The sequence below is a fragment of the Lethenteron reissneri genome, chromosome 39, assembly GCF_015708825.2.
Source record: "Lethenteron reissneri isolate LAM-NWPU_2019-01 chromosome 39, ASM1570882v1, whole genome shotgun sequence".
In the NCBI taxonomy this organism is placed as follows: domain Eukaryota; kingdom Metazoa; phylum Chordata; class Hyperoartia; order Petromyzontiformes; family Petromyzontidae; genus Lethenteron; species Lethenteron reissneri.
In genome coordinates this window covers 4,843,815-4,868,132 of record NC_083817.1, presented here as the reverse complement: position 1 = coordinate 4,868,132, position 24,318 = coordinate 4,843,815, and the positions used below count along the sequence as shown (strand labels likewise).

At 49.3% G+C, this 24,318-nt stretch overlaps 2 protein-coding genes across 7 annotated transcripts; one reads left to right on the top strand and one right to left on the bottom strand.

Annotated features, from left to right (window-relative positions):
* The first annotated feature begins 596 nt into the window (after nt 1-596).
* On the top strand, nt 597-8,090 carry LOC133351969 (DEP domain-containing protein 1B-like). Its single transcript, XM_061567612.1, has 5 exons — nt 597-729; nt 1,195-1,367; nt 2,141-2,335; nt 2,914-3,066; nt 4,249-8,090. The coding sequence occupies exons 2-5, from the start codon at nt 1,299-1,301 to the stop codon at nt 4,402-4,404; spliced, it is 573 nt and encodes a 190-aa protein (XP_061423596.1). The 5' UTR covers nt 597-729; nt 1,195-1,298; the 3' UTR covers nt 4,405-8,090.
* A 2,825-nt stretch (nt 8,091-10,915) lies between these two features.
* LOC133351991 (tumor necrosis factor receptor superfamily member 1B-like) lies at nt 10,916-24,032 on the bottom strand. 6 transcript variants are annotated; one of them, XM_061567659.1, is made up of 6 exons: nt 23,586-24,032; nt 22,743-22,934; nt 20,200-20,821; nt 19,602-19,886; nt 18,156-18,448; nt 10,916-14,498 (listed from the first exon to the last, which is right to left on the bottom strand). In XM_061567659.1, exons 3-5 carry the CDS (start codon nt 20,795-20,797, stop codon nt 18,183-18,185), a joined length of 1,149 nt encoding a protein of 382 aa, XP_061423643.1. In that variant the 5' UTR covers nt 20,798-20,821; nt 22,743-22,934; nt 23,586-24,032; the 3' UTR covers nt 10,916-14,498; nt 18,156-18,182. The 6 variants fall into 6 exon arrangements, with proteins under 6 accessions (XP_061423643.1, XP_061423644.1, XP_061423645.1 ...); XM_061567660.1 differs by having other exon boundaries at nt 22,743-22,871; XM_061567661.1 differs by having other exon boundaries at nt 23,735-24,032.
* Nucleotides 24,033-24,318: the final 286 nt, after the last annotated feature.

Sequence of the window (24,318 nt, the reverse complement as noted above, 5' to 3'; positions counted from 1 at the left end):
TCTCGCTCGATAGCCTGGCGGCCACGGGGTCCGCCGAACTCCCTACCTGGGTACGTCCGGTCGGACGCGCCGAGAGTTTCCTCCTGAAGCGGCTGCAGCATCAGCAGCATCAGCAGCAACAACAGCAACAGCATCAGCAGGAACAGCAGGAACAGCAGCAACAGCAGCAGCAGCATCAGCAGCTGCAGCAGTATCATTACCAGCAGCAGCAGCAGCAGCAATATCATCAGCATCAGCAGTACCAACAGTACCCGCAGTACCACCGGCAGCAGCATCAGCAGCACCAGCAGCAGCTCGGGGAGGCAGGGGATCCGGAGCGGTTGGATGAGGATGTGCAGGAGTGGGGGACAGTACAGCGCCCACGGTCCTGGCACATGTGCTTCCCCGAGCACGCGGGCGACCCGTGGTGGGATGGCGGCTTCGGCGGCGTTGCGGGGGGCACGTCGCGGAGCTCGCCCCCCGAGCGGCGCTCCTCCGCGGAGCCGCGCCCACGAGTGGCGTCGCTGTCGGCGTGCGAGCGGCGCATGCAGGCTGGGCGGCGCCGCGCCGCCAGCTTGTGCCGACGTTCACGGCGCGGCGCGCGCTGACGCCGGTTGGGGACGGCGCGGCGGATCGGCGCTCGGCGCGAGCGCCGGCTGACCTCGGAGCGACGCTGAGCCCCACGCCGAGCCCCACGCCGTCAGTTCCTCAGAGTCCAGTCGGCGGCGAGCGGCCCCACCCTGGTGCCGAGTGAGTTACGCCTATGTTGCTGGCTTCTTCCCCCCCCCACCCGCCGTCCGTGCAGTCGCACCCCCTGCCCCTGATCGCTGAACCGCCAATCCCTCCGCTGGCTTGTCGTTTACGTTTGAGTAGACATAGGGGAGGGAGGGCTCTCTCACCCGCCTTGTGAAGAATTCAGCCCTTGCTAACGTTCCTAATCCTAGGTCGTGGGTTTGAACCCAACATGGTCCCATGGATGTTTCTCCTGGTCGTCCGGTGTTTCCCTCCACATTTAGAATCAACATGCGTTTTAGAGTATTTGGCTGCTCTAAATTGCACTTGATAAGCCACTTTGTTATTATTTGTGGCCAGGTCGCTTCTGAAAAAGAGCTATACAGCTCATAGGGCCTAACCTGGTTAAATAAAAATAGTAAATAGAAATAACCTTTTTGACCTGTGACCCTGCTCCCCCCCCCTCCCGTACCCGTCCCCCAGGCCCAGAGGGCGCGGGCTGCGAGGCCGCGTGCGTGGCGGCGCTGCGCGTCTGCTGCTTGCTGCTGCCGCCCCCGAGCCGGCGCCGCCTGCAGCTGCTGGCGCGCATGGCGGCACGAGCCATCGCCAACGGCCGGCTCCCTCCGCTGCACGCGACGCGGGGCACACGGGCGCACGTACGCTCGCTCATGCACACACACACACGCACACACTCACGCACGCATACGCACGCACGCACACGAGCACACACACACGCACGCATGCGCTTGCTCACTCGCTCGCTCACGCACACTCGTTCCCACGCTTGCGCTCGCTCACTCGCTCACTCGCCTGCGCACTTTCACACACACATGCACCCGCTCACGCTGATTTGCTTGTGCACTCCCCCATGCTTGCTCACCTTTGCACCGATTAACCTGCCCCCGATGAAGCTGTTCCCACTGACTGCACTTGCTCACCTGTGCCTGCACATCTCACACTTGCTCGCTCACTGTCAGCAAGTGGGGGTGGGGGGTGGTGGGGGGTGGGGTAGCGAAAATTGCTGCATAATACGGTGTTGTAGTGTACTCTGCTCCATCATCTACGCTCCCCGCTTTCACCAGAGTTGGGGAGAAAAAAAAACCCCTCCGCGACCCGACAGTTGATCGACAAACCCCGGGCTGCGTTTGTGTCGGCCTAGCTGGGCCACTTACCTTAAATCCTGCCCGGTCACGTGGCGTTGGTGCTGAACGCTCGGATTGTGAAACTCCCCCCCCCCCCCCCCACCACCACCCCAACTCGCTAAAGGCTGCGACGCGGGCAAGGAGGTGGCGGTACAAATACGGTACAACGCAAGCGCTGCTGGATTGACGTCGCCGCTGGACTGACGTCGCCGCTGTTTTGTGTCTGTTGCCGCTGCCTCTCCCGCTGTCGCTGCCGTTGTTCGGGCGTTGTGTGGGGGGGGGCGCAGATCGTGGAGTCGCTGGCGCCGTGCGTGCTGCGAGCGCGCGAAGGGGAGGGCGCGGAGGGCGACGCCCTCGTGTCGGCCCGGCTCCTGACGCTGCTCGTGGAGAACCACGGCGAGGCGCTGTTCAGCATCCCCGAGCCGCTCGCCCGGCTCGCTCGCGGCGAGAGCAGCGCCGAGCGCACGCCTCCACGCATGCAGGTGTGGGTCCGTCCGTGCGCGCGATCGTGCATCTGTCGGTGTACACGTGTGTCCGCTTCTTGGTATGCATCGTGCATCTCTCTCTGCCCTTTTACCGGTCGGTCTGTGTGTCTGTCCACCCGTGTGTGTGTGTGTGTTCCTCCATTTGTCAGTTTTTATATCTGTGTATCCATTCGTCCATCTGTCGGTCTGTGTATGTCTGTTGGCCAGATCTGTCCCAAATGTCTGCCGATATATTTATATTTGTCCATCCAGGTTTTTTTTTCCTACTGTCTCACAGTTTTGGTCTGATTATCTTTGTCCTGCTGTTGGTGTGCTAGCTCCACTCGTGTGCATCAATGTGGTACGTCTGTCCGCCTGTCCATCTGTCTGACCGTCCATCCATCTGTCCATTGATCGATCTACACCACCCGCCCCCCCCATAGGTGTTGCACTGTGTAATCTTGCAGGTCGCGTCAACTGCTCAAATCAAAACCCCGGTTGCACGCAGCCATCTGAGCATCTTAGCTCTCGCCTTGTCGAACTCCCGAAGTTTTTGTCGTGACGTTTAATTCTGCTTTCCCCTGCACGTCGCACAGGAGCTTCTCGAAGACCATGCCCCCTCACCGATCCGGCTGAGGAGCCACGCCCCTTCACCAGTCCGACCAAACACGGGCTCGAGTGAGCATCCACGGCGGAGCGTGAGCGACGGATCCGTGTCTCCGCGCGACAGACGGAAGCGATCGCAGGAGGTCAGTGCGGAGAGGGGCACACTTAGCCATTGTAGTTCATTCTCAATGATCCGTGGGTGTGGTACCAAACTAAACTAAAACACTTTTTATATTTTACCAGGTAAGGCCCACTGAGCTACTTAGTTCATTTTCAGAAGCGACCTGGCCACAAGTGACAGCTCAACAAAGTGGCTTATCACGTGGAAATTTATAGCAGCCGAATACTCTAAACGCGTGATGATTCTCAATGTAGAGCGAAAAACCGGACGACCTGGAGAAAAATCCACGCGACCATGGGGATACAGGCATGCAAACTCCAAATATACAGGCGTCGGGGTCGTAATCGAACCCACGACCTCGTGCATACTAGGCGATATTCGAAGAATTACCCGCAAGCCACTCAATGGGGACTACAAATCACAATCATCGCCGCCTACTGGCAGACATGCTCACTTGCAGGCTGGTGCCGAGTCAACCTTGTGCCGCAGAGGGACAGCTGCCGCTGGGGGTGCCCTGTAAAATGAGAAGTGATTTCAGTCGTGTCTAAATCACTTGAAGATGCCTTGGTGTTTAGGGCGCTCTATCGGAGACAAATTATTCTGCCAGTGTCTTGGGTCTCCCTAAGTATGGAGGCCTCTTTGTGAGTCTCTGGGTCTCTGTGTTAGTCAATGCAATACAATGGGAATGTATGTATCCTCTCAATGTCACTGCATTTCCAACCACTACCGGGGCACGTTTAGTTTCTAGAGAGAAAAAGGAAGTCATAGGCAAAGGAAGGAGGAGGGATGTGTAAGGGCTGGAAAACACAACACGGATGACAGATGGAAGGGAGTTCCTATGGGGCAGCAAAGGTGAATCGATTCCATGGCAAAACAAAAAGCATCGCCTCCTGTTTAGTTTTCTCAGCCGATTTTTTTTGCTACCTCGTAAAGTAAAGTTCCACACGTATTATTTGAGTCTGGAGTGAGAATTGATTGATACACACCCTTCAATCCATTCTAGATTTGAAGCTTTCGTGACTGCAAGGATTCATACTCTTAGTTCTTTCGGTAAAGTCACGTAGGTAAAAAATGAAATTAAAATTAATAAAAAATAAAACAATAAAAATCACGACATTTCAATCCATCTTGATCCTCGCCTTTGCCTATATATCTTCGCCCTCACCCATTTCCCCTGCTCTGTGCCCCCCTGCCTCCTCCGCAGTACCCCGCCTCCCCTCCTCGACTCCAGCAGCTGGACGCGCAGAGACCCCGCGACGCCGCCAAGGGCCCTGCTCGCACTAGGCCGAGCATCAAACCGCCGCTGCTGCTGCTCGCCATGACCAAGCCATTCAAGCGCAAAAGCTCCCTTCGCTGCTGAGTGCCGCTGGGAACCTGGCAGCTGTGACGCGGGACTTGGGACCAATTCAAAGGACATGGGATTTTTTTTTTTATTGAGACAAAAGACTTGGGGCTAAAAACCTGTGATATAGGACCTGTGATCCTGGATCTGGGAATGGAGACTTGGGTTTCAGCACATCGGGCCTGAAGCTTTGGACCAAAGATCTGAAACTTGGGACCAGGGCTTAATCTCGGCACGGTCTGTCTGGGTCGGCGACTCGGGAAATATATCCACACCCAGCACTCCACATTCAGAATACTTTTTGCTGTGGCTACTAGTCATGTGCTCTCGTCTGCGAGCGAATATTCGGTGAGAAATTTATATTTGCTTAGGATTCTGGACTTGGAACTGGGATTTGATACTCGGTAACTTGTGTTCTAGGACACGATACGTCGGTTTCAGCATGTGACTCAGATCCTGAGACGAATTATGTGGTACATGAGAATTGGAATTGAAGAACTGGGATTTTGGACCTGAGCTTTAGGATTCAAAGTGTGGGAGCTGGGAATTATGACCCAGGATTTGAAACTCAGGGCCTGAGATTTGGGTTGCAGAACCAAGAACGTGGCATCTGTAACGGAGTTGTGAAGCACCTGTGACTCAGAAACTTGGGATTTAGCCAGATAGCCCTTCCCTCGGAAGCAAGAACAGCTGTGCTGATCTGACATTGTCCTTAGGATATGTTACTTATATTAGAAGTGTGTTTGTATCTAAATTCTGTTACTTGAGACATGAGACCTGCAGCTCGGTTTTTGGAACCTGTACCGGTCTCACCCTGTACCACCCCCATTCCTCCCCCCACACTCCCGCCCCCCCCCCCCCCCCAAGCCTTCTCGTGTCTGAGTCGTGGGTGAGCGGGTCCCACAGACCAAGACACGCAGACAATTGTTTACTCGGGGGGGGGGGGGCTCTTCGATTCTCAAACCCTCTCTATCAGTTCTGGCTGTCGCTGCAGTGTCCCAGCGTCGTTTTCGGCGGTATAAAGCGTTGAGCCCTCCGAGTGCCGTCCGTTCATCTTCAGCGCTGCACTCGACAAAGATGAAGACACGCGCCCCTCTGGCCGTGCGGACTGTCTGGGGCAAGGAGTGCTGTTGACGAGCAGTGAATGAGACGCACACCACACGATCACGCGAGGGCAAGCGGTGGTCTTGCCACTCTAGCCAAAATGTTTTTGGGGTGGGGTGGGGGAGCTGCTGGCCCCATTTGTCATGCTATACCTGGGTCGGGGATCAGCGGCACACTGCTTTGCACACCGCATTATAAACCTGTCGACCTGAGTTTGCTGCCAGCCATTTACGACATCTGAACCGGCCCTGGTGATACCCTGTCCCCCCCCCACCTCCACCAACATTGAGCAGCGTGGTGAAGTATGGTCAAACAACCGCCAAGACCGTACCGCCGTACGGGAGGCCTTGATCCAGCAGTGCATTGCCGAAGTGGCTGTCATAAATGACTGCCCAAATTATCGGCAGACTGTGAACTTTAGCGACATATAGAGTATAGACTGTACATGCAAGTATATACTGTGTGTATAGAGTAGGCATGTTAAAGATACACCCGTGGCTCACGATACGCGTGTGTGTGTGTTGGGGTTGGGCGGGCCTGGTGGCTGAGAATACCAAGCTGCAGCCAAAGGATGGAACGCGCCTGAGCGACTTCCCATCGCGGAGACGGCGCGGTGAAATCCGCTCGTGCGCAGGTGCGCTAGGTGGGTTGTTACTCCGTGGGGAGCGGTGGCGTAGCGGTTAGCGCCGCTGCGCTTCGAACCCGGCAACCCGAGTTCGATTCGTGCTGCACGGCCAACACCAGGTGACGATTATCTGAACCGGTCCTGGGCGTCCTCTAGGTCGATTCGACTGAATGGGTACCTGGTGCGTTTGCCATTCTGGCCTTCATAGGTGCTCGCTAACAGCACTTGCCCCAACAGTCTGTTAATCCGTACGGGGGGGGGGGTGTCTTTGTCTTTGTTACTCTGCAGGACAATGAGAGACCGTGACGGTTTGGGGGAGGCCTCCATCCAGCGGTGGACTGATCATGGCTGATGATTGTGAATTGGGGTGTGCGACCTTTCTTGCGACCTCTGCGCGTATCGTCTATTCCACACACTCCACGGTTGCCAATGTGAGTCATTGACTCGCGTGCCCATGGGCGAAAATGACAATTTAATCATCGAATTATTAACAGGAGATGCAGCGGCGTAAATGAGTCAAGTTCACGTCCGAGAAACCGAGCAGGGCTATCGATCCCGCTCGTTATCCGTTATCGGGTTGCAGGCCAAAGTGGTGGGCAGCAGAGGGCGGTGCAGCAACCGGTCCATTGTGCTGCACTTTCTAAGCTTTTTAAAAATCTAGATTGAACACTCTCTTCCGTAGAACTGCTTTTTGCGTTTAGTTTGTTTGGCCTTCAACCGCAACCTCCAATTTGCGCGATTGGCAACGTACGGTGCGAAATACGTTCTATAATACATGCTAATTATTAGCATAGTACGTGTATGAACTTCTTTCGCACCGTACGTAGGCAACCGTGCTAATCGCAGGTGCGCGGGAAGGACAACGAACGAAGCCTTAAACAAGAATAACGAGTTTATCTTCACGAGAAGAAGCTTTTGTTGCCTTGAGCGAGTCGAGCACAGCGGTACTGTACTTCAATGCCCCCGTGTCGATACGCTCTGCCTTCGACAACCCACGGCTTGAGCAGAGATGGGCAAAGTGTGGTCCAGTGATCCCCATGGCTGAGGTGGCGTGGAAAAGGTGTTCATCATCCATCAACGGATTGACAACAAGTATAACCCGTCAAAACAAAGTTTTTAACTATAAATCCTTTATATGCGTGGCGGCTAGAGTCCTCTCGTCCTCTGGCTTGAGATGGCTGCCACCTATGGGTCAGATGATTGCATTGCACCATTAAGCAATTGGTAATTAAATATAATATTTTTGTCCTAATAAGTGTAAAATTTTGGAAAAAAATGCTCACGAACATTAATTGTCACGCACAACGAGTCTGTTTGGAAAATGTCAGCTCGATTGGATCACGGGAAGTGGGTTAAAAAACGACCGAATGATTTGCACGGTCGTAAGCAAGCAAGCGAACTTAATATAAAGGATTTAATAAAAAGGGCTTTTCAGACCTCGTCTGGAAGTCCGTTTCAGACGCCGTCACGACGACCTCAACGGCGTCGCTGTCAAAAAATAGAACCGTGGTCATCACCACGGCTGCATGATTATCATCACGACTGTCGCCATTTGTGGTAATAATGGCTGTGGTAATTGTCATGATCAATAATGCTTGTGGTAAGTGTCATTCATGGATATTGTCATAACTATAATGGTAGAATAATCATGGTTATGGTAATCGTCACGGTTATTATAGAAATCTATCGATAATGATCAGTGATGTAATAATCATGGTAATCACTATGATGGTTATCATTTTCATGATCCGTTCCCAATAATAACAGTCACGGCTATGATCATGATAATTATCTGTGATGCTAATCATCAAGCTTACGATAATCAGCTTGTTGGATATAATCATTGTCATTGGTTTCCTGGTAATCGTTGTGCAAAGCATCATGAATGTTTAGCGTCATGGTCCACATCAGTCGATACTTGTCAATCATCGTCAAATTAATAACCATTAAAGTGCCTTACACGTGTTTTATTATCTTTGATTTGTCAAGTGTTCTCCATTGTTGCAAGTATACGTTTTTATTTAGTTTTTGGTCTTTTTCCCCAAATGTATTCCAATTTGTGGTATTAGTGCCATCTGAAGAGCTGGAGAACGCGTTGGGAAATCATTCAAGTGGCCTTGTTATCTTTACAAAAAACAGGGGCTTGCACTTTGCCGTTTACTCTTTGATGAAATTGTCACGTGATGATCGAAGCAATATTTTGCAATTCTCTCAAAGAGTTGGAATGTATCCACGATTGATTGAACGCAGAACCAAATTTATCACGGGAGCGGTTTGTTGATGACATGCTGTCATTTGTGGACCACCAACCGAGCTGCACTGGAAAATCCAGTTTAATAAATATGTTTATTTTATTTTACAAGGCAAGGCCCACCACTGAGCGATAAAGTAGCTAGATTTGAAGCTTTCGTGACTGCAAGGATTCATACTCTTAGGTTTTTCGGTAAAGTCACGTAGGTAAAATAAATAATAAAAATAATATAAATATTTTTGAAATAATACTATTTCAATTATATATTTTTTACCTACGTGGCTTGAAAATAAATAATAAAAATGTAATTAAAAGGAATTCTTTATTATTATTTATTTATTTTCCTCCGTGACTTTACCGAAAAACCTAAGAGTATACACAGTAGCTCTTTTCCAGAAGCGACCTGGTCGCCATGATAGCTCAACGAAGTGGCTTAACACGTGGACATTTATAGCAGCCAAATACTCTGAACGCGTGACGTTGATTCTCAGTGTGGAGGGAAGACCCGGAGGACCCGGAGAAAAATCCACGCGACTCCGGGGAGCGAGACACACCAGCTCCAAATATACAGCCGGTGTCAGGGTGGGGATCGTACCCACGACCTCCCGTATACCAAGCGAGGTAGTTAACATGTCGCTGCCGTGTCGCCCCTAACGGGCGGCTGAAGCTCGCACTCGAAACAAAGAATTCCTGCAGTGGCTGTCTCGGTATTCTGACCTCTGAGTCACCACATGACGACAATTCAACACATTTGTCAATAACACTGTGGCCTTAAAATGAAAACTATAATAGGTTACGTTGTTGAGCAATAGCCCTTCTTAATAGCACAAGGTCGACGCTTGAAAAGTAACCTATTATAGGTTCCCCTTTTAAGGCCACACTGTTATTGACGAATATGAGTTTCCACCCCTCGCCCCCTCCCGCTCCCCCCATGGTTCTGTCGCAGTCCGCTTTTATTGCGCCACAGCGCCACTGCCAAAGCAGTAGCAGCATCACCAAATCGGTTGACAATTGTCCCATGGTAATGCACTATCCGCATCTGTACAATGTTTACTGGGTGTACACACGTGGCCGCGCATTGTCCACAACAAACGCACCGGTTGGATGCGCGTGAATTTGATGCGTACTCACGAGAACGAAAACACGTTACGACAACCCAATGGCTTTGTGTTCGTATCCAATGCCTAGCGCTGCTATAATCAGGGGTGGCCAAACCTGTAACAGAGACCAAGAGCACGAAAAAGTTCCAGTGAGTTCCGCAGAGAGCCACGTGTATATACGTTCCAAGTGTGTACATATATTGGCAGTTTTCGGCACAGCACGGGAGACCTTTGTTCATAAACGTTTTTGGGTTAGATCGCGTTATTTATAAATGTGTCGTAACCCTCCACCACCCGACACGGCCAATCATCAAAAAAGTGTCACGTTGACAAGACAAATAGTTCACTACTTTAGCCCACCGGTGTGTTGAAGAGTGAATCCACAACATTTACAATTTTTGAGTTCGACGTTTCGCTGGTAATTACATCCAGCATCATCGGGCAATTCGCCAGAAAGCCTACGTGTTAAACACACATTTGTTCTTCTCTGCTACCGTGGTGGCACATTCTTCTACGTTCTGCCCCCCCCCCATCGGATAGAGTCGTATGCGCCTCGGGAGATGCCAGCTCTGCCACCACCCCTCCTAGTAGGGCCCTATTCCGAGATCTTGTTTGAGTGGATGCACGTTAAGTGCAGCCGTGCGCTGGTTTGCCAATTGCCACTCCTGGCGGGTAGAGGGTCTCCAACTAGAGACGTCTTTGAAGTTGCTCGACACTTTACCCCACCACACGCAACCTGACGGCCACCTCTGGATTGCAAGTCCCAGCGCGCTGACCGTTACAACCACGGCAGGAATCACCGATGTATGGAACCTGCTGTGAATATCCACTTTAAACACACAATGTACCAGCGAAACCATAAAAAGGTACCCCCCCCCGCCCCTCTCCCTTCGTATTACCTGGGCCGCAAGTGGCACAATGTTGAGTTAGGAACGCGCTCTGGAGCACCCGGTGGGTTCGCTGCTTTCTGCTGCGAGAGTTCACAGTGGTAAGGGGCCGTCCATAAATGACGTCACGCGATTTTTGACGATTTTTGACCCCCCCCCCCCCTCGTCACACGGCGTCACAAAAAGTCAGACCCCCCCCCCTCAAATATGACGTCACAAAGCTCCCCCCCCCAAAAAAATATAAAACATGCTTCAAATCGCTTTAAACTATTGTCATTGTAGTGTGTAATTAATATGGCGGTGCACTCTGATGTTGTAGGAGAAAACATTTATTAAAAAGTCTTTAATTAAGTAGAACGTGTTGTCTATATTTATTTAAAGTTGCGCATTTTGATGTGACGTCGCATTTCTCAAACCGCCCCCCCCTCGTCACACATAGTCACAAACGTCTGACCCCTCCCCCCCCCTAGGTGCGTGACGTCATTTATGGACGGCCCCTAATGTAAGGAGGGATGGGTGAGGGAGGAAAGTTGGAATGGTGGCTCGCCTGGCACGTTCAAAGATCTGAACTGATGAGCAATACCCTTTGCGAAGTAACACCAATTTTTTGAAGTGGGATGGGGGGTTTCTTGACAATTGTTTTGCTGATTCGCAAATGTGTCACCGTATGTCAGGTAACAAAGCGGTCTACATTTCCCCGCTGCCGTGAATGTGCATTTTGTGGCATGCAAATCGATGAGTCATTGTTCGTCTCAAGCCAACAGGCCACCGGTGCTCAGACGCAGATGTTTCGTTTCGTGATATCATCTGGGATGACAAACTTAGTCGGGTTTCTTCGGATTTTTTTTTTATAACCACGCGATAGAAGGAAGTAAATTACAGTTGAAAACGGCGTTACACATGAAATCGTTCTTAGCATTTACGACCACTACATATACCAGCAGCATTTATTGGCACAACCAAAAACAAATCTCGACTGGTTTTGGCTCTAGAGCAGTCAGGCTCGTTAAACAGAACACACACACACAGACACTTGTGCTATCAGGTTGTTGTTGTTGTTACAATATTGACAAGAGCCATCTAACTTCACGATGGGGCCCATTTCATCGTAAACCAGAGACGTCGTTGCGCGGCACCTCCGATTAGCAACCACTTACGTACGGTGCGAAAGAAGTTCAACCTGCGGTACATACATACAAAACTCCATTCTATTTATATTAACAAAAAAACCCATATTTGTGCTTCTGTGGAGCATTACAGTGACTGAAGTAAAGTAAACACAGGTAAAATTATATCACTATCAATGCTGCGAAACACCGCATAACTTATTAATGAACTTCATGACATAGTAGTAGGTTTTTATCCTTTCAACTGGTACAAAAACTGACACCTTTATACAAGGCATCATGTTTGCAATAACCACAACACAAGCAGTCAACATGCAAACAAAACTAAACAACTCTGATGATGGTAATGATATGTTTCTTTTTGTTTGCATTTTGACTGCTTGTGTTGTGGTTATTGCAAACATGATGCCTTGTATAAAGGTGTCAGTTTTTGTACCAGTTGAAAGGGTAAAAACCTACTACTATATTTTGCCACTGGTAAAGGAGATGTCTCATATAACTTCATGACGTTTGTTATCCCAAGAATACAAACCCCAATTTCTACAGCCTGCACTGATCCAGCGGTTGGGTCCGGGAGACCCGTTTCAAGTTACAAGAAGTCAGTCTATTTGCCGACACAAAATATACCAACTCATTGATCCCTTCGTTTAATTGCATGTTAAACGTGTGGTGTAACGTTATGAAAGTTCCATGCAATCTACTCAAATCTGATCAGATCCAAGAAGTCTGGCAGGGTTGAGCCTGGATAGCCCTCGGGTTGGGCGATCAGCATGCGCAAAGACGGGCGCCATAGACATTGAGGGCGGTGCAGAAGAAACATCCACTGTTGTTCTGCACCATCACCTACGGTCAGCAACCTACACTTACCAGCGTGGTGAAGTATGGTTAAAATATCACTCACGGCCTGCACTACACCCTAGGGTCTAGAAATTCACACCAACAATGTTTTGGCTGCTCAGGTGCAGTGCCGGATTATCCTCGTAGCAAAAGTAGCTACGTATTCTACGGGCCCCGCACTTTCAAGGGCCTCGCGCTAAATGCTTTCAAGCTATCAATTCCGGTTTAGTGATTCTGCACTTGCTCTATTACTATAGTACTATACCGCCTTCAACTTTTACGAACGACTGGGTGTTTAAGGTTAGCGATTTGTTGTATTATCTGTCTGTATAGCAAATGAAATAATACAATTACTTTACTATGCAAGATATAGTTTGCGTATTCTTAGGTTTTTTCGGTAAAGTCACGTAGGTAAAACACTAAAATTAATAAATATAAAATAAAATAGAAATCACGACGTTTCGGAGACAACACAAGCTTCCGTCTTCAGGTGGAACCGTCACAGAAAAAACCTAAGAATATGAATCCTTGCAGTCACGAAAGCTTCAAATCTAGAATATATATTTGCTGTTTTAATGTTTTTTTTTTAAAATTTAGGGCCCCTTTATAACATATGCTACAGGCCCCGCACTAGCTTAATCCGGCACTGCTCAGGTGGTAACCAAACCATCGCCTCTGGTCCACGGGCACAAAATCATCCTCGGCGAGCGACATTTGAGGGACACGTCGATTGGCGTTCGATCACGGTCGGACAGGCGCGCGCACAGGGGACTGAAGGGTGGCTGAAACATCCGGACAGGATTGAAGGCACCAAGACAACAAACACCGTTGCGCAAAAAGGCGAACTGGCTCTTCGTGTCGGAGATTTTTACGTGCACTCGAGAAATGACGATGAACGTGCTGCCACCCCCGATGATTTTGAGATTCGCGTTCCGGCTTGGGTTTTCGTGCTTGACGATCGGTCGACGCAAGTAGCTGAACACGGATGGCATGGGCATCGATGCAACGAATGAAATAGCGGTGTGGGGGGGGCGGGGGAGTGACCTGTGTTCTATCTCTGCCCCTTCTCGCAGAAAGGTTGTGTGTGCACTTTGCCCATTGAGTCACGGCGTGTGCGCGGAGTGGAGATGCCGGTGTTTGCGAATTGTCGTAGCGTTCCACCGTAGATGTATTCGCGACTGTGCCTTTGCACGAGCAGCTCTTGAAACGTTTGTCACGGGAGTGTCAACGAGCGGTGTGGCAATAGAAGTTTCTCTGATCAGTTTGGCTTAGCGGCGTCACCGAGTAGTGTGGCACAGCAGTGTTTTTGAGCAGTTTGGCCACAGCAGTGTCACCAAGAAGATTGGTGCAGTAGTGTCCTTGAGCAGTTTGGCCACAGCAATGTCACTTAGCAGTGTGGGACAGCAGTGTTTCTGAGCAGTTTGGCCACAGCAGTGTCACCAAGAAGATTGATGCAGTAGTGTCCTTGAGCAGTTTGGCCACAGCAATGTCACTTAGCAGTGTGGGACAGCAGTGTTTCTGAGCAGTTTGGCCACAGCAGTGTCACCAAGAAGATTGATGCAGTAGTGTCCTTGAGCAGTTTGGCCACAGCAATGTCACTTAGCAGTGTGGGACAGCAGTGTTTATGAGCAGTTTGGCCACAGCAGTGTCACCAAGAAGATTGGTGCAGTAGTGTCCTTGAGCTGTTTGACACAGCAATGTCAACAAGTAGTGTGGCACAGTAGTGTAGCATTGCAGCTTCATTGCGCACAAAGTCATGCTGCTCTGACTAAATAGCACATTTTGCAATCGGTAATAGAGAAATTGGTCCTGTTTTTTCCATCACAATTTAGTCAACGGGCAGGTTTAGTATTGGTGGTGTTAAGTGTGGGTTCTGCAACCTCCTCCAAGATGTCTGGCCAGTGTAGAAGAGGAGGCCAAGTGCCCTCTAGAGGCGCTATCTAGGGTTGTCTCTCGTAGAGGCCCTTCCGCCAGCATGAACAAGCAGTTGCAGGGCTGCACCTTTATCCTAACCCAACACACTGCAAATCATTTTGATGTCCCATCGGATTCCGGAGACGACGGCGCGAAATGTAAATACAGTGCACAGTTGTGTTTTCTTTCTTCGTTAAGTCTTGCTGTTGTTCATACCTACACAATTTCCTTCGTTGATTTCTATTTGCACAGACGCCCCATGTAGTCCTAGTGGAAGGAAGGGGAGGTGTGAAAGAGAGAAAACTTTTTCAGCAGACATCGGTTAACTATATTCTTAGGTTTTTTCGGTTCAGTCACGTAAGTAAAACATCAAAATAAAAATAAAACAAAAAATAAAAATCACGACGTTTCGGAGGCAACACAAGTCTCCGTCATCAGGTGGGACCGTCACAGCCGAATTAGCTGCATCAAGTGAAGCAATGATTCAAGATGTAATCCCTTATAAGCAAGTTGAAGGGAGGTGGAGAGGGGGGGTTGGAGAGCTTATCAGACTGTGGTAGCCAATGAATGGAAACGTATCGGGAGGGAGGAGGAGCGGTGCTCAAAGACTGCACGCAGTGCTCAACACAATGAATGGAAACGTATCGGGAGGGAGGAGGAGCGGCGATCAAAGACTGCACGCAGTGCTCAACACAATGAATGGAAACGTGTCGGGACGGAGGGTGAGCGGCGATCAAAGACTGCACGCAGCGCTCAACACAATGAATGGAGACGTGTCGGGACGGAGGGTGAGCGGTGATCAAAGACATCACGCAGTGCTCAACACAATGAATGGAAACGTGTCGGGACGGAGGGTGAGCGGTGATCAAAGACTGCACGTGGGGATGTTAACACTCGGTGAAGTAAATTAAAATAGTGCCTGTCAGATAAGATGGTCCAAAAAAGTGTAATTAAGTCTTTTTTGCGTGGTTAATAACATCTTTCCAATGATTTCTGAGTTTGTACCCATCATCACGGTTGAAATTATGTCTGTGTTTGTATATTTGTATGGCTTCGTGTACAAACCTTTGATGGTAGCCAGGAGGTTTGCAGAGAATCGGTTAACTGTAAAAACGCCCACAATCCAGTCGTGCAGGGGATTTTGCATGGGCATCAAATAGGCACGGATCAAAGTTGAATCCCAGATTTATTTCTATTGCCTACGATCAAATCGCTCAAAATGCATCGTCCAATCTCGTCACATCTCGGACCCTAAGCAAGGTTGAGCCTATTTTTTTCGATTTAAAGCTTTCGTGACTGCAGGGATTCATCTTCTTGGTTTTTTCGGTAAAGTCACGTAGAGTGGAAATAATAAAATAATGAAAATAAAACATAAAAGAATAAAAAAATAAAACATAGTAAAATAATTATTTTATGTTTTCTTTTATTATTTTACCGAAAGAACCAAGAAAAAAAAAGGTTGAGCCTGGTCATCACTGTGGTCGGGTTTGTCCACCAGGGCTTGCCAGGTGTTGTAGGCGTGTGTGGCTGCAACGTGGTTAATCGCTGAGTGTCACCGCCCCCCCCCCCACTCCCCATACGTGTGGTGGTTTTCTCTGGGCTCTCCGGTTTCCTCCCACGTGAAGGAAAACTCTCTGTAATAGTCTTCTTGGTTCTTTCGGTAAAGTCACGTAGAAGGGAAATAATAAAATAATAAAAATAAAACATAATAAAATAATTCTCACGACGTTTCGGCCACAACGCAAGCAGCCGTCCTCAGGTGAAGAACAGGTCTGTCGGAAAGACAGCGTCTGAATGAACACCATCAGGCTTGGCAGCGTATATTTACGCTGGGTTGGAGGGGGAAGTGCGCCTTGACAAAATAATGTGCATATCAATAGGAATTTAGCATATTTATGGGAAATGCAGATATGGGATTAGTCACTACTTGTGGAATGCGTAGGAGGTGGGCGGGGGGTTTCAAAGTCATAATATGCCCGTGCATTATGCAGGATTAACAGCATCAAAGGGAGGGAGTAGGGTTAGCATTAATAAAGGGAAGGAATGTTAATAGTATGGAGCTGCAGCAACTAAACCAACACGTAAAAAACTAAAATATAAACTACATCAGTATCATCAGTATACTAAATATACTCTCCAATATTGATTATTATTATATTAGTATTGATTAATATTGATTATTATTATTGGTTATTATATTATTATTGATTATTATAATATTATTGATTATTATAATATTATTATTTATTATTATGTTGAGTCAGGATGTTGCAGTGCCTGTTTGCCCTTTCTAGATTGGGAGAGTGCTTGTTTTCTGCTTTGAATTATCTGACGTTTTGCCAGACCTTGAATTTATCTTCTTATTCAGACAAATACACGGACAAAAAAAATCTTCAACTTTAGTAGTGTTAATGTTGGTAAAAAAACACCCAAGCTTGCTTGATCACAAACGATTATTTTCGAATGCGAGTAACATCCTAAAATATTGTCCCTCGTAACCACGGAAAAAGAGAGAGAGAACATGTAAATTCCAAATATACAGGCGTCAGGGTCGAGATCCAACCCCAGGATCTCCTGGATACCAGGCGAGGTAGTTAACCTCTCGCCACCGTGATGCCCCTATGCTTGGATGACACACGGACGGAGCCTGAACAAGACACATTCCGCTGTCGTCAGAGAGTATCGTCAGTGATGAGAACAAAGAGTACATGGGTTTGGGCAGGGCAGGTGGCTAGCAGGGACGACGGGCGTCTGTCACGAATGGTTGTATGTCGGTCTAACACCGGTGACGCAAGGCCATAAAGAAGGCTGTAACTGGTGTCGGCCAATCGGTTTCAAAGACAATGCATATCTCATTACACTGGTCAACACACTTTTTCTGGCATAAGGTATTCCAACGGGTTTAAGGTAATTTTGGGGTGCTGATTCCAAATCTGGCATCAGTTTTTGTCTATCACAACAGGTTTTTGAGATATCAAATACTGCATTTTCAATAAAAACTGCAGAAGAAAAATATTAAATAAATGTGGCTATCTATATAAAATGATATTATAAACACACTATCCTAAAAATACAGCACCATATTTTAACACTAAAGCAGTCACTGACTCGCAACAACTTGCAATCATAAGTGACAGAGTTAATTTCGGGTAAAATCAATGAAAAGGGGTATGCCGATAGCATAAAAATGAGATGTGATAGAGCAAATCTGAGACCAGATTTGGAATCAGCACCCTGAAATTAGTCTAAAACAGCTGCAAAAGTCCAGGCCAGAATTTTTTTTTTTGACCAGTGTTATCAGAACACATTTGTGTGTATGTTTTTCCACAAGTATGTGCAGCGGTTAATTCAGACTTCATGCCTTGCAATAGGTGTATCTCTTTGGTGTTTGAATCATCTTAACACAACTCCTGTCCTGTTGCCGGAAAGAGTTAAAACCTCTCCTCATTTTTTGTCATTTACGCTCGAACTTCTTTCGCACCACCGCACGTTGCCAGACCATCATGCTCATCGAATGGATCCTGGCAAGTGCTCGCTACCTGTTCTTGGTTCTTTCGGTAAAGTAACGTAGAATGGAAATAATAAAATAATAAAAATAAAACATAATAAAATAATTCTCACGACGTTGCGGCCACAACGCAAGCAGACGTCCTCAAATGGAGAACAGGTCTGTCGAGAAGACAGACTCTGAATGTCTTCTCGACAGACCTGTTCACCACCTGAGGACGGAGTCTGAATCTTCTCGACAGACCTGTTCTCCACCTGAGGACGGCTGCTTGCGTTGTGGCCGAAACGTCGTGAGAATTATTTTATGATGTTTTTTTTTATTAATTTATCATTCCCATTCTACGTGACTTTACCGAAAGAACCAAGAAGATGAATCCCTGCAGTCACGAAAGCTTTAAATCGAAAAATGCTCGCTACCTGTTCGTTGCACCCCCTCTGATGGGGCTACAGCTGCGGATCGACGAGGTCATCCAGGGTGTCCAGAACATCCCTGCGATCGATTCGCTCCAGGCCTCGGCGTAGGTCGTCCACGCATCTGTTTCTGTCCTTGTGGGCCCAGTGCTCCAGCGCGGACAGCGCCTGCTTGTGAATGCTGTGCGGGTGCTGCTGCTGGAAGACGGCCCAATCGCTGATGCCCAGCTGTCCCAGGAGTTTGCTCCAGTCGGTGCCTATCTTCAGTGCCACGTCATTGAGCACGTAGACCTTGTCACCTGCACGCATCAGGAGGTCGTGGGGTCATAGTAATGCAATCGTGACCTCGTTTGTTTCCTCCGCGCAAACCGAGCCTCCTCTCGCGTCGTTTTTAAATCCTTTATATTAAGTTCACTTGCTTGCTTGCTTGCGCGCTTATGACCGTGCAAATCTTTCGGTCGTTTTTTAACCGACTTCCCGTGATCCAATCGAGCTGACATTTTGCACACAGACTCGTTGTGTGTGACAATGAATTTTCGTGAAAAAAATTCCTAAATTTTACACTTTAAAAATTTTTTTTATATTTAATTACCAATTGCTTAATGGTGACAGGCAATCATCTGACCCATAGGTGGCAGCCATCTCAAGCCAGAGGACGAGAGGACTCTAGCCGCCCATTTCAAAGACCAATGTGGGCTGGGTTGTGGCCCATTGAACACGCATATAAAGGATTTATAGTGACAAACTTTGTTTTTACGGGTTAATTTTTTTTTCCACCGCGGAAGGCGAACCGTGCCGTCGGCGTTCACGTGCGACGAGTCGATATGCACGCGGACTGCACGGCGGCGTCTACGTCCTAACAGCGTACTATAACTGAACTTAAAAACTATTTTACTTTTACCAGGTAAAGCCCAATGAGCTTTGTAGCTCTTTTTCAGACACGATAGCGCAACGAAGTGGCTTTATATTTACGTGATCTAACCTGTAAAACCTTTATGAATAACATTGGCCAAAGCCAAATCATCAAAACGCATGTTTCTTAGTGTGGGGACCCAGAGAAAAATTACACGCAACCATGAGGAGTACATGCAAACTCCAAATATACAAGGGTTTGGGATCAAACCCACAATCTCCTGCATACCAGTCGAGGGAAATAACATCTCGCCACCATGGCGCCCCATCAGTACGAACTGATGTTATAAACAACGACCGGATCTTATGTCCCGCCCCTGGCCCTGTTTTGCCCCGAGCCAGAATCAAATGTTTTTTGTTGAGTACCATGGTTTGGCTCTGGCTTGGCACGGCAAATGCGACGAGGGCCCTGCGCTGGCTCGGCTCGAATGTGCCAGTGGAAAACGGTCATTGGTTGGAATTGGGTGGCCATGTTCAGGTAACTCATGGCAAAAACAATCACAACATGTTTAAAGAGTGGCGCAATACTGTCGTTCGCACCTTCTTTCTTGGTCGCCATCAACCAGTGCGTCACTGGTGAATCCGAGTTGCATAATTTCTGCAGCTTCATTTTCCTCAAGCATCGGCGCTGCCACACGATGACTCCGATGAGGACGACGATGACGATGGCGAGGACGATGATGATGGCGGGGCTTACGACTATGGCGACGTGGCCGTACGCGTGGTACCAGGGCATCGCATCGTCACGGAACTTGTCATCGGGTCCGCAGGGCTTGGTGGGGGGTGGCGACAGCAGGGAGGTGCGACTGGGACCGCCGCGAGTCACTGTTCGCACACATTACACAAAAAAAACCACACGCGGGTTGGTGTGGGAGCACGTGCGCTTCAAAGTGCAACAACAACAACAACCGCCATTCGCCACTAAGTGGCGGTGACGTCACCACGATGCTTGTGCCAGGCCAAGTGCACCTTGAGGCCACGTGCAACAAACCCCCGCGCACACGCACGCCCCCCCATACACCCACGCGCAGACCCCCACGCACCTTTTTAAACACCCACACCATGCACACCTTCACGTGCCCTCGCACAGCCCACCCCCACACCCCCACGCACCCACCCCCCCACCCCCCCAACGTACTAGTCACGTTCTTGGCACACACGGTGTCGTTCTTCCTCGTCCCGATGCGCAGGACCTTCAGCCCGCGCTCCTGGCAGTTCGTGTGCCGCCGGCAGAACCGAGCCGCGCCGTCCTTCCCCGGCACTTCCAGCGAGAAGTAGTAGGAGAGGCACCGCTTGCACTCCACGTCCGTCTCGTTGGTGCCGCGCCTGTGCACCCCGTACCCGGGCGGGCACTCGCGGTGCTGATGGCACCGCCCGTCGACCAGGTAGGCGCCGGGCTTGCAAACGCAGTGGCGGGGCGAGGTGGCCTCGCAGCTCGACTCCTCTCGCTCCAGGCCGGCGCAGGGGCGGCGGCACAGGAGGCAGTGGTGCAGCGTGTTGGGTTTGTCCGTGTAGGTGCCCGGCTGGCAGGGGATGCACTCGGTCTCCCGGGCTGCGGTGCACTCCGTCAGCGCCATTTCGCCGGCCGGGCACGGGCGGCACAGGCGCGTCGCGGGATGCTCCAGGTGTCCCGGTAGGAATGGCATCGTCCTCGTCGTTTCCGACGTTGTTGCTGCTGCCGCCGCCGCCGCCGCTGCCGCTGCGAACGCGAGGAGCGATGTCATGAAAGGAGCCATCAGCGTGGTCTTGTCAACGTGGAGCTGCGGGTGAACAGGGGCAGTGGTCATTTAGTCAGCATTTGTATACATCTTTGGCACAATCTGTGGAATCTTCGTCAAGGTCATTGTCTGGTTGACGAAGGCAGTCAAAGACTTGGTTCACCCTTAGTTAATGAATGATGTTGTGATAGGTGTATGTACACAAATTTTCGCAGAATAATGCAGGGTCATTCAATCGGAGACCTTATATATTGTCAGATGTAATAGTCATGTGTAAGTCTTTGAGTCTTTATTAAAGCCTACTTTGTCTCACTGTAAGTCTATGAGTCTCTATGTAGGCCTATTGTGTCTGTATAACACGAAACATTCATTAAAGCCGTGGATAATATGCAGTAACAAAATAAATACGAAAATAAACTCTGCCTCCACATATCCGTCCCTCTGCATCAAATAATATTTGTTTTACATATCCCGACAACTACAAGGCCTTCTGGGAGAGGATATAGTTTCATCAGCATTGGTTCAACACAAGCAAACTCTGGACCAGTTTGAACATTGATTTGGCTGCGGTCGTAAACTCGTTACTGCGTTTTGTGTGTTTAGTTTGCTGTCCTTCCCCCTGCACCTCCGATTAGCACGGTTGGCTACGAAAGCAGTTCAACACTTGAGAACCCGGCTTAATCAGGGGCAGCGGACACCTGGATTGTAATCCTGGCTCTCAGTGGAGCGGGCTCGGTGTATCTGGCCTGACTAGCGCACAGGCGTTCAGCCACGTGCTTGTCGATAAGATCTAAGCAAATACAAAAAAATATTAACCCGTAAAAACAAAGTTTTTCACTATAAATCCTTTATATGCGTGGCGGCTAGAGTCCTCTCGTCCTCTGGCTTGAGATGGCTGCCACCTATGGGTCAGATGATTGCCTGCCACCATTAAGCAATTGGTAATTAAATATAAAAAAAAAATTCCTAGAAAGTGTAAAATTTTGGAAAATGTTTTTCACGAAAATAAATTGTCACGCACAACGAGTCTGTGTGCAAAATGTCAGCTCGATTGGATCACGGGAAGTGGGTTAAAAAACGACCGAAAGATTTGCACGGTCGTAAGCGCGCAAGCAGGCAAGCAAGTGAACTTAATATAAAGGATTTAAAAACACACCCGGCTCTCGATAGCCTCTTTAATGAATTCCATTGGGTCAAGGAATGGGTCACTAGGTGGATTATGCTGTTGTTTAATCTGTTGGCCAAGCTGCAATAGTAATATCCACAATGGTACATACGGTGCGAAAGAAGTTCAACATACAGCAACATTTACATTTTTTTGTGTGGTATTAATGCAAATTGGTGTATGTAATAAGATAATTGATTATTGAAGGGTTTGTCTCGTACTCAATAGCTACGAATAGTGTAATTATTAACATGCCAATAAAAAAACGATTCATTATTATCCACTCCATCTCTAGCCTCTCTATTTATTTTGAGAATTCCGGGGACTTTGTCCCGACAATAGCGTTTAGAGGTTTTGTTGTTAAAACAGTACCGAGAGATGGAAAGCCGTCCCTCGGGTGCACGCCGAATCGTGGTCGACCGCCCGCGGCCCCGCGCTTTGTGGGGGGGGGGGGTGACCCCGCGCGCGCTTCTACGTCACGGCAGAGGTCGCAACCGGGTACCCGATACCCGTGCCCTACCCGATACCCGGCTACCCTGTACCTGGCCAGGTACGGGTACACGTTTGCGACCCTGGTGCGGCCGGGTACGGGTACGGGTAGGCTGTGAGTCACCGGTGAGTAACCGTGTGTCACTCATTTCGGGTAGGGTACGGGTAGGGAACGGGTAGGGAACGGGTACCCGTACCCGGCCGGGTACGGGTACGGGTAAGGAATCAAAACCCGTTTGCGACCTCTGCGTCACGGTGTCAAAACACTCTCTGGACGGCCCTTTCTTAGATGCACAGTCTACTACTGACCTGAGAGAGTGGCGATAGTGGCGGCTGTACAACCCTTAGGCTTTCATCAGCTTGCGTCCTGCGAGAGCGTCCGTGGAGATGAAGCGTTGCGTTTGAATTGCAGTGTCCTCTTGCCAGAGTCCTCCTCCCCTATAAGCCACCCATCCACCCTTTCACAGACTGCCGGGGCAAGGTGATGTTCGCCAGCACACCCTCACCCCCCCACCGGTGTTAATTCACGAGTTAGGGTGGTTGCTGAACTGCTGATGTGTTACAAACACCGCAAGGCAGGTGCTCTCCGGATTGATTTAAGGCCACAGTCGAGTTCGGGTTGGCCCAGAATCACAACATTTAGTTATACCACACTGGGGAATCGGACCCAATCGCGCAGTGGTTGATAACCAGTGCACCACCGCTCCCCGGCACGATACACACCAGCAGCAGCAGCACACGCAATAGCAGTGCACCTCCTGTGCAGCTTGACACGGTGCCACGGTCGTCGTGTTACTTCCTCATCTTAACATTTGTCCGCGTAAATCGTAAAAAACCGCGACTACATTTGACGTCCTGTAAAACGTATATTATAATACAAACTGCCCTGTTAAAGTTCACATTTGTATATTATCATCATCAGCATCAGCCTAGCTCAATCCACTGCTAGGATGAAAGTCAGCCTCCCCAAGTCGTCGCCTCCAGAGATGATGATTCACCGATCCGATTGCATCGCTCCGTCTCTGCGAGGGACGTCGTTTAAAACCTGGCAGCTTCTGCGGCTGCTACTCTTCGTAAACCAGCGACACAGTCGCCTTAGCCACCTGTCCTGCCCAAGCCCCGTGCCCTCAATCGTCGAGCCCAGCCGCTTACCTGTGATCACGTTGTTCGCTCCACGTTTACGGGAGCCATGTGCGGGTGTGTGGCCCTTACTGAATCAGCTCCCGACGACCGCCGTGTCACCCACCAACCCACATTAATATGGTTACACACACACACGTATGTGATGCACAGCTACGCACAGTTGTTTTTGTCAACCAGAGCTTCGTATAAGAACGCCGCCCGGTCTCGCAAACTGCGACTCGCTTGGGTGTTTTTTGTGTTTGTTACCAGGAACAAAAGAAAAACACGAACTACCGGAATTTGTGACGCGCTCACCGCCTTCCCTTCTTTGGATGAAGGGTTTGGACAGCTGTTTAGCTGGACAAGAAAACCAAACTATTAATCCACTAACCCCCACTTAATAAGGCGTCGGGTTAAAATTCGCAGTTTGTTTATAAAGTTGCTCAGAAGATCGTCGTGAGCAGGGATGTTAGTTGGTGAATCTCTTCAGCGATTTAAAGGGGGGTGGGAGGGTCTTAAGATGCAGCCGTGTTGGGGGGAAATAATTAAAATATCTGGGGATTTCCTTAAGACACCGTCGTCATCACGGAATGTGGAAATTCCAGATACAGGTAGATGGAATGGGTTCTTGTGTTATTTGTTAATCCAACGTTGGACGAGGGACTCCTCGCGATGCCGTTTAGGGTCACGGCGGGGGGGGTGGTGGTGGTGATGGTGGTGTGGGGGTGTTTGCCCATACTTCACCACGCCGGTCAGCAGAGGT